We start from the raw sequence: 10,958 nt of genomic DNA, 5'->3' as shown, positions 1-10,958 counted from the left end.
TATTTTAAAACTTCAGCCCCAGGCCATTTTTTACCCGATAATTCTGAAACTCGGTGAACATGTGTATCTTCTCAAGACATATGAAAAAGTCTCTTGGAGCCCTGGTCCAAACTCAACAGGAAGTCAGCCATTTTGGGTCAAAGGTTAATTTTGGGGCGTTTTTAATAGCAAATTTGAACGAACTCCTCCTAGGCATTTTGAGATATTGCCTTCAACCTTGGTGGACATGCCCATAAGACATTGGGGAGTAAATGTAATAAAAAAAATGCTTTTTCATAAATGCTAAAGGGGCGTGGCCAGGCCTCAAAGTTGAGCTTCACGCGATTAATTTCTAAACTTTATAACTTTCACATTGAAAGACCAAAATGCGCCAAACTAAGCATGAGTGATCCCTGTCTGATGCCCGACGATCCTCTATGGTCATATTCTGACGTCATAAAAGCCCCGCCCCCTCAGAACAGGAAGTCACTTTTTTTGCTTGGAATGCTCCCTCTCTGTCATACTTGAACTAAACAGGATGATCCTATGTTAGAAGACATATAACAAGATGATCTGACTTGCTTTAAAGTGCAAACCGTTTTTGCTGGAGAATGTGGATGTGGCGGCGTGGCGAAATCAGAACTGACGCCATTGCAATACGTTTGGCTCTAAGTTGCACAGTTTTGAGCTGAGATGTACCAAAATCACAATGATCGATCATTATCCACCCCTTGAACAGGAATGCATGATAATTGGCCAATAGCCTCCATAGCGCCCCTTAGAAATTTTTTAAACATCAGCCACAGGCAATTTTTTACCCGATAATTCTGAAACTTGGTGAACAACTGTATCTTCTCAGGACCTATGAAAAAGTCTCTTGGAGCCCTATATCAAACTCAACAGGAAGTCGGCCATTTCTGGTCAAAGGTTCAATTTTGTACGTTTCTAATGGCACATTTAAAAAAACTCCTACTAGGCATTTTGAGCTATTGCCGTCAAACTTGGTTAATGTGCCCTTAACACATTGGGGAATAAATGTTAGCAAAAGCTTTCATTCTCCTATATTTTAAAGGGGCGTGGCCAGGCCTCAAAGTTGAGCTTCACGCCATAAATTTCCAAACGCTATAACTTTCACATTGAAAGACCGAAAGGCGCCAAGCTTGGCATGTCTCATCCCTGTTAGATGTCTGATGATCCATTGTCGTCATATTGTGATGTCATCAAAGCCCCGCCCCCTCACAACAGGAAGTCTCTTTTTTTAATTAGAATGCTCCTTCTTTGACACCCTTCACCTAATCAGGATGATCCTGTGTTAGAAGACAGATAAGATGGTCTGACTTGATTTAAACTACAAACAGTTATAGCTGGAGAATGTGGGCCTGGCGCCATGGCGAATTAAAAAGTGACGCCGTTGCAATACGTTTGGCTCTAAATTACACAGATTTCAGCCCAGGTGTAGCAAAATCACTATGATGGATCATTATCCACTCCTTGAACAGGTTTCCATGAAAAGTGGCCAAGAGCCTCTACAGCGCCCCCTATATTCTTCCTACAGTTATATCTCAGTGATACAACATCCAATCTGAACCAGATTTTTGGTGTGTCATTATTGACCACGGATGGACATATTGGTTTTGTTGTTTAATATTTGACTCAAGTGTGCCCCCTAGAATTTTGAAACTGTTATATCTCAGTGATATATCATCCAATCTGCACCAGATTTTTGGTGCATCATTAGTAAGCACTTACGGACACATTACTATTGTTTTTTAACTTTTGACTGAAGTGCGCCCCCTAGATTATTTAATCACTTATATCTCAGTGATCTATCATCCTATCTGCACCAAATTTATGGTGTATTATTATTTACCCCAGATGGACACATTGGTAATGTTGTTTACTATTTGGCTCAAGTGCGCCCCCTAGATTATTTAATCAGTTATATCTCTATGATGTATCATCCGATTTGCACCAGATTTTTGGTGTGTAATTAGGAAGTACTTATGGACACATTACTATTGTTTTTAACTTTTGCCTCAAGTGCGCCCCCTACATTATTTAATCAGTTATATCTCAGTGATATATCATCCGATCTGCACCAAATTTATGGTGTATTATTATTTAGCCCTGTGACACATTGGTAATGTTGTTTAATATTTGACTCAAGTGCACCCCTACATTTTGCAAACTGTTATATCTCAGTGATATATCATCCGATCTGCACCAGATTTTTGGTGCGTCATTAGTAAGCACTTATGGACACACTAGTATTGTTTTTTAACTTTTTACTCAAGTGCGCCCCCTAGATTATTTAATCAGTTATATCTCTATGATGTATCATCCGATCTGCACCAGTTTTTGTGGCATAATGTGTGAGCATGTCTAGACACATTGGTGTTGTTGTTTAATATTTGACTCAAGTGCACCCCCTACATAATTCAAACTGTTATATCTCAGTGATATATCATACAATTTGCACCAGATTCTTGGTGGATCACTAGTGAGCATTTCTAGACACGTTGGTATTGTTGTTTAATATTTGACTCAAGTGCATCCCTACATTGTTCAAACTGTTATATCTCAGTGATATATCATCAGATCTGGACCAGATTTTTGGTGTGTCATTAGTGAGCACTTATACACACATGGTATTGGTATTTTACTTTTGACTCTAGTGCACCCCCTACATTATTACAAGAGTTATGTCTGCGGTCGCAGCTGATGTCAACGTTTCGGCGAATGCGCACTACGGTGAACGGGCGTGGGACGGGAGCTTGAGCATGAGCGATGGCGACTGGGTGGAGTTGCTGGAGCTCCCGCGGTCGCCGTAAGGCTGCAGCGGCGCTTTGCTGCGAGGGCCTTCAATGCTGCTTGCAGCTTTAATTATTATTATTACGATTCTTGGTCCGAAATAATTTCTCATTTGGAGGCCTTAACATATCCCAAAACTCACCAAACTTTACCCAAAATTGTCCCCCGCGTGAAATTTTTGTATTTTAATAGAACCAAAAGTGGGCGTTGCCAAACTGCTCAGCAGCGCCCCCTAACGTGAGATAGGAGAACTGGTAAGTCGTGGAGAGCTGAAATTTGGTACATAGGTAGAACACACTGAATCAAGAAAAAAAGTATCTTGGAGGTATGCCCTAAACCCAACAGGAAGTCGGCCATTTTGGGTCAAAAGGTAATTTTTGAGCTTTTTTCACTTTTCATACATTGCATATTTTAACGAACTCCTCCTAAGTATTTTGAGATATTGCCTTCAAACTTGGTGGATAAGACAATCTTAAGACATTGGGGAGTAAATGTAATCGAAAAAATTGCATTTTCATATATGCTAAAGGGGCGTGGCCAGGCCTCAAATTTAGGCCTCACGCCAAAAATTTCCAAATGCTATATCTTTTTCATTGAACATTCGAATTGTACCAAATTTGGCATGAGTCATCCCTGTCCGAGGCCTCACAATCCTCTGTGTCAGATTCTGACGTCATCAAAGCCCCGCCCCCTCACAACAGGAAGTCACTTTTTTCTTGGAAAGCTCCCTCTCTGACACTATTATAGAGGGGTGTCACAACCAAACCCCCCTCCACACACACACACACACACACACACACACACACACACACACACAGCATTAATATCGATCTCAATACATGCCATCAGTTGACTGACAGGTTCACCAACAGTGTAAAGGTATAAAAGCACTGTGTTCACTTTTCAAAGGCATCTTTCTTTCAGCAAGTGCTGCTGCTGCTGCTGCTGCTGCTGCTGCTACTGCTAGTGCTGCTTGGACCAAACATTACAACAAGATGTCATCAAGTCTGCTCTTCTTGTTGCTCCTTTGTGGACTGGGGATTGGAGGAAATATACTTTGCGATGCACAACCAGTTACATGTAAAGGAAAAGATTGTAACTTCTGCCCTCCTACATGGTCTCCATATGAAGAATGCTGTTACCTGTTCAACAGTACTGAAGTGAACTGGGATAATGCTGAGGAAAGCTGCATTGACCAAGGTGGACATTTGGCCTCCTTTCATAACCAAGATGAGTATGATTTTATCCAGAGACTCATTGTGACTGCTACAGGGACCGATACAAAAGCTTGGGTTGGAGGCACCGATATAGAAGAGGAAGGTGTGTGGAAATGGAGCGATGGCTCCAGCTTCTCCTACACTCATTGGGGCAGTGGGGAACCAAACAACTTGGGTGGAAACAAGAACTGCATGGATATCAACGTGGATGGACAAGATCACGTCAACGATGAAGTCTGCAGCCAAGAAAATGCTTTTGTTTGCGTTCAAGTTGTGTAACTGTGTCTTTGTTGTCCCAACAACACGATGATGTCACTTCCAGCAGGAGTTCAAGCCTCAAAGACGTCCCTTCTGGAGGTCAACTGGTCAAATTTGATCTTATTCAGATAATTTACATAAATAAATGCATGTCCTCAACTGTTTTTATTTTTGTCTGTCTGAGGCAATATTAGTAAAACCATCATTTAAATATAATAAATAACACTTGACTACAAACTGCAAAAAAAAACAAACAAAAAAAAAACAAGACAGATAACAAGTTGGTATGACTTGCTTTAAAGCGCAAAGCGTTTTCGCTGGAGGATGTGGGCGTGGTGGCGTGGCGAATTCAGAAGTGACGCCGTTGCAATACGTTTGGTTCTAAATTTCACAGATTTGATCCGAGGTTCACCAAAATCACTATGATCGATCATTGCCCACCCCTTGAACAGGAAGCTATGATAATTGGCCAATAGCCTCCATAGCGCCCCTAGAATATTTTAAAACTTCAGCCCCACGCCATTTTTTACCCGATAATTTTGAAACTCGGTGAACATGTGTATCTTCTCAAGACCTATGAAAAAGTCTCCTGCAACCCTGGTCCAAACTTAACAGGAAGTCGGCCATTTTGGGTCAAATGTTAATTTTGGGTCGTTTTTTTTGGCAAATTTGAACGAACTCCTCCTAGGCATTTTGAGATATTGCCTTCAAACTTGGTGGACATGCCCTTAAGACATTGGGGAGTAAATGTAATAAAAAAATGCTTTTTCATAAATGTTAAAGGGGCGTGGCCAGGCCTCAAAGTTTAGCTTCACGCCATTAATTTCTAAACTTTATAACTTTCACATTGAAAGACCAAAATGCACCAAGCTTAGCATGAGTGATCCCTGTCTGATGCCCGACGATTCTCTGTGGTCATATTCTGATGTCATCAAAGCCCCGCCCCCTCAGAACAGGAAGTCCCTTTTTTTGCTTGGAATGCTCACTCTCTGACATCCTTAAACTAAACAGGATGATCCTATGTTAGAAGACATATAACAAGATGATCTGACTTGCTTTAAAGTGCAAACCGTTTTTGCTGGAGAATGTGGGCGTGGCGCTGTGGCGAAGTCAGAACTGACGCCATTGCAATACGTTTGGCTCGAAATTGCACAGTTTTGAACTGAGATGTACCAAAATCACAATGATCGATCATTATCCACCCCTTGAACAGGAATGCATGATAATTGGCCAATAGCCTCCATAGCGCCCCCTAGAATCCTTTTAAACATCAGCCCCAGGCAATTTTTTACCTGTTAATTCTGAAACTTGGTGAACATCTGTATCTTCTCAAGACCTATGAAAAAGTCTCTTGGAGCCCTGTTTCAAACTCAACAGGAAGTCGGCCATTTTGGGTCAAAGGTTGAATTTTGTGCGTTTCTAATGGCAAATTTAAAAAAACTCCTACTAGGCATTTTGAGCGATTGCCGTCAAACTTGGTTAATGTGCCCTTAACACATTGGGGAATAAATGTTAGGAAAAGCTTTCATTCTCCTATATTTTAAAGGGGCGTGGCCAGGCCTCAAAGTTGAGCTTCACGCCATAAATTTCCAAACGCTATAACTTTCACATTGAAAGACCGAAATATGTATATGAATGAATATTCATGTGTATGTATGTATTTATATAGGCGTAGGTATGGGCATATAAATTTATGGAAACTTACTGCAAAGCCATGAATATTTTAAGTTTTTTATACATATGTATTTTGTTGCTGTGTTTTGTCATGTTCTTTGCAGGTGAACAGACAGTGGCCGGGTATTTTGCCATGTGCTCTCTTTGTGTATATTTCTTATATTTTGGAGTCTTACTTTGTCTTTTCTTTCTTTCTATCCTATTAAAAAAAAAAAAAAAAAAAAAAAAAAAAAATAAAACCTACACTAGATAGTCACTAGAATAAATATTTCATAACAATGGTGTGATGGTGATGGACATATTGGTTTTGTTGTTTAATATTTGACTCAAGTGCGCCCCCTAGAATTTTGAAACTGTTATATCTCAGTGATATATCATCCGATCTGCACCAGATTTTTGTTGCGTCATTAGTAAGCACTTGTGGAAAAATTACTATTTTTTTTTTTACTTTTGACTCAAGTGCGCCCCCTACATTATTTAATCACTTATATCTCAGTGATATATCATCCGATCTGCACCAAATTTATGGTGTATTATTATTTACCCCAGATGGACACATTGATAATGTTGTTTAATGTTTAGCTTCGAGGTGACTTTATTTGAGGTGGGTCGCTCACACCCCGTGCTGTGCGCTGTCATCTACAGAACCCCTAAATATAATAAGGATTTCTTGAATGACTTTTCTGATTTCCTGACTGTAATAATGATAAACTATGATCGAGTGCTTATTGTTGGGGATTTTAACATACATGTATGCTACCCAGAGAAACCACTGGTGAAGGACTTTCTCAGCCTCACTGACTCATTCAACCTGGTTCAGTGGGTGGCTGGTCCCACACATGAATATGGACACACGTTGGACCTGGTTCTCTCTCACGGCTTGTCTATGAACGACCTGGAACTATATGATAATGTGATTTCTGACCATAGGCCTGTTTTATTTGATGTTGGTTTGTCCTGTGCTCCAGCTAAATCCTGCGCTCCCGCCCAGCGACGTAGAGTTTTTAACCCTTCCACTGCTGGCCAGTTCTCTGCTGCCTTTGAACAGCTCTGTGCTCCCTCTGGCTCTGCTGCTGACACCGAACAGCTGAGCACCTGGTTTGACTCCTCCTGTCAAACTATTTTGGACTGTGTAGCTCCATCTAAACTGGTGTGGCCTAAAGCCAGATCCGAACCCTGGTTTAATGAAAAAACTATTGCAGCCAGACAGGAGTGCCGCAGAGCTGAACGGAGATGGAAAAAGGATAAACTGGAGGTTTCATTTTTCATTTTAAAGGACTGTCAACGTCAGTACCAGAATACTGTTAAAGAGGCCAAAAAACAACACTTGTCAGATATTATTGTGTCCAATCATAATAATCCACGTGTCCTTTTTAAAACTATTGACTCTGTCCTGAAGGCCCCACAACCTGTCTGTCTGGAAGCCTCTACTGAACTTTGTAATGACTTCATGCAGTTTTTATAAATAAGGTTGTTACCACAAGGGCCCTTATTTCAGCCCCTGCTTTTGACCCCTCCTGCTTGGTCCCCTGCCTGGCTGTGTTTGATAGATTTGAACCAGTGACCCTGACCCTTTTAGAGGATGTGGTCGGCCATATTAGACCATCAGGTTCTCCTCGTGACCTTGTCCCCCCTCGTCTTTTAAAAGAGGTGTTTTCCAGCATCAGGCAGGTGATTCTTGCTGTTATCAATAGCAGTCTGTCCTCAGGTGTTGTCCCAATAAATTTTAAACATGCTGTGGTGCAGCCCCTGCTTAAAAAGCCTAGCCTAGACCAAGCTGTCTTGGCTAATTTTAGGCCCATCTCCAAGCTGCCTTTTATTTAAAATTTTTTAGAAAAAATTGTATATTCACAAGTCAAATGTTTTCTGGATGAGCACAATATCCTTGAGGTTTTTCAGTCTGGCTTCAAAACTCACCACAGCACAGAATCAGCTCTAGTCAGAGTTTTTAATGATGTTTTTATGGCTAATGATTCTGGTGAACATGTGGTTCTTGTCCTGCTCGACCTAACAGCTGCCTTTGATACCGTGGACCATAACATTTTAATATCACGCTTACAGCGCCAAGTGGGTATTTGTGGTACTGCACTGAGATGGTTTAGGTCCTATCTGGCAGAAAGAACCATGTCTGTCAACATAGCTGGGTCTGAATCCTCCACTGCTCCTCTGTGTTTTGGGGTTCCACAGGGCTCTATTTTAGGTCCCCTGTTTTCTCCCTTTACCTGCTTCCATTGGGATCAATCCTTAGAAAGCATGGGATCTTTTTTCATTGTTACGCTGACGACAGTCAGATCTATATGCCACTTAAAAAGAAAGATGCCCCCTCAATTAGGCCACTTCTGTTGTGTCTTGAAGACATCAAAGCCTGGATGTCTTTAAACTTCTTAAATTTCATTGAAAAGAAAACAGAAGTGATGGTGTTTGGTCCTAGTGGCTCTTGTGAACCTTGCCCTGTTGATCTGGACCCTCTGACACCACATGTAAAGAAAACTGTTTCTAACTTGGGTTTTAAAATGGACAGTGATTTTAAATTAGAGTCCCAGATTGGAGCGGTGGTCAAGACCAGTTTTTATCACCTCAGACAGCTGGCTAAGGTAAAGACCATCCTTACAAAACAGCAGCTGGAAACAGTAATCCATGCCTTCGTCACCTCTCGGCTGGATTACTGTAACGCTCTTTACCTTGGAGTCAGCCAATCCTCCCTCAGACATCTCCAGTTGGTCCAGAACGCTGCTGCTCGGCTTCTAACTGGAGTTCAAAAAAGGGAGCACATCACCCCCACTCTGGCTTCACTCCACTGGCTGCCTGTTCATTTTAGAGTTCATTTTAAGATTATTTTATTTGTTTTTAAAAGTTTAAATGGTCTTGCTCCATCCTACCTCTCTGAGCTGCTTCACCCATACTCTCCTGCTCGGTGCCTCAGATCAGCTGATCAGCTGCTCCTGGAGGTGCCGAGGTCTAAGCGGAGGCTCAGAGGGGACAGAGCTTTTTCTGTTGCTGCTCCAAGACAGTGGAACGATCTCCCTCTTCCCATCAGACAAGCCCCTTCACTGTCCAGTTTTAAAACTCTTTTAAAAACACATTTTTACTCCCTGGCTTTTAGCACACACTGAATTTGATCTGCACTGTTTTTATTACTTTTATTGATCTTAATGTTTTAACAACTGTTTTTATGTGTTTAAATGTTCTTGATTTTATATGTACAGCACTTTGTGGCAGCTGTGGTTGTTTTAAAGGGCTTTGTTTTGCTTTCCGATAAGCAAAGGTAACCACTGGAAATAGCGATAAGCACCTTTGCTTGCAGCCTCTCCTCCAAGGGGTCCGGAAGCTAACCTCAGCGCCGTGGTATTACCTGCAGCTGTCTAAAGTAGCCTCATTAAGGCTGCGACGAGGTGATTCATCCAGAAAATTAACGACCTTCTATCCGTGAGTCACACCCTAATCGCACTCTGTTACCTTGATCCTCCAAGCAGCAGGGATGGGTCATCTGGTCCAGAGAAACTCACGTTGTGGCCGCTCACCTCTCAATATAGCGTTGCAATTGTTAACTGTTCTGGTAATCTTTAGGGCCCTGGATGATGGGCACAAGGGTGTTGTCTCTCACTGGCTAGTGAACCTTTCAAAAACCTCCAATATTTATGTTGTTAAGTGAACCAAGCTTTACCATGTATTTGTTCAATAAGGATGAAATAATAGTCCAGATTTATACGTTTTGCTTTGCTTTAATCAACACATTTCGCAGGGGTACAGCATCAGGCACAATTTTATATTGATTAATTTTCATGATTACAAAGGATACACTTTCTTCACTTAAGTAAGGTAATGGAATCTTCCTGGTGACTTCTGATCCCCAAGAGCCCTTGGGGATTTTGTGAACACAACCTTCACTCAGACCTTTCACACATCAAGCCAAAAGAGGTTCTCTCTCAACTCCCTCATGAACCAGAAACACCTCCGAACAAAACCTACTAGTACCCAGTTTAATATTCTTGAATTTATCCTGTATGCTATATTTCTAATCTGATTAATTAATTAATTTAGACCAGAAGGACAGGGGAGTCCGCTTACCATGATTCTAAGGTAACCCTCAGAGAATCTTTGTGATGGCAAGTGGCATATTTCCCGTCTTCCAGGAGGGAAGTACGGGCCAACCCCAGAGCAGAAGCAACTTATGCCAAATTGAAGAAATCAGAGCTTTGGATGAGCCCGGGCCAAGCTTTTAGAAGTAGGACACCTCTTCAGTCTGCTGTTGCAAGTGGAGACTTAAATCCAATCCCATTTCAGTGAGAAGAGAAGTAAATCCCAGCCTTGTCTCAAACCGATAAAATCCAACTTCTTTCGGGCTTCTCTGATCCTCTGACTGCTTCCTGCTTGTAGTTCCTTCTGCTCGACTCTTCGACTCAGCTTTGACCAAGTTTCCTCAGTTCAATCTGTATTTAAAGACTCCTTCTTCCTCCTCCTCTTAAGGAGGGGTTAGAGGCCTTTCTTGGAAAATGATATCATCTTTTTTCCAGTAAGTGACTGTTGTTTTGCACTTCAACCGGTTCTAACCGGTTCTTTGGGTTTTTCCCCAAAGTTGTTTTTGCTCTGCTTCTGGTACTTTCCAGAACCTGAGAAAAACAAGCTGTTTCCTGTTTTTACTCTGGGTACTTTTCCACCAAGCTGCTTTTGCTCTGCTTTAGGAACTTTCCAGAACCTGTTATTCACTTTGTGTTTCATGTTTTGCTCAGAAGTGCGTCACCACTAGATGAGCCGAGTTGAACTTCATGACCTTTTGTTCTCTTACTATGGCTTCTTCAATTACACATGCTTTTCACTAATAGTTCAAAATAACTCATGTAAAACTTTTACAAAGGTTATACATTGATTACTATTCTTAGCTTGTCTTTCATGTATTCATAGCTGGCTTCTGTTCTCTTTCTTCTGCTCAAGACATGTTCAGACTCGTTCAGACTTGCCTATGGTTACATCAGACGGTTACATCAGGCCTCGGATCTTGCTCTTTTCACTTCAACACTT

At 41.5% G+C, this 10,958-nt stretch overlaps 1 protein-coding gene across 1 annotated transcript; it reads left to right on the top strand.

Moving 5' to 3' along the window:
- The first annotated feature begins 3,756 nt into the window (after positions 1-3,756).
- LOC119408223 (galactose-specific lectin nattectin-like) lies at positions 3,757-4,364 on the top strand. Its single transcript, XM_037675059.1, has one exon. The coding sequence runs from the start codon at positions 3,786-3,788 to the stop codon at positions 4,284-4,286; it is 501 nt and encodes a 166-aa protein (XP_037530987.1). The 5' UTR covers positions 3,757-3,785; the 3' UTR covers positions 4,287-4,364.
- The last annotated feature ends 6,594 nt before the right edge of the window (positions 4,365-10,958 follow it).

Source organism: Nematolebias whitei, chromosome 3, assembly GCF_014905685.2.
Source record: "Nematolebias whitei isolate Nwh7 chromosome 3, NemWhi1, whole genome shotgun sequence".
NCBI classification, from domain to species: domain Eukaryota; kingdom Metazoa; phylum Chordata; class Actinopteri; order Cyprinodontiformes; family Rivulidae; genus Nematolebias; species Nematolebias whitei.
Note: the sequence above shows the minus strand (reverse complement) of the source record. Positions and strands in the feature narration are given on the sequence as shown.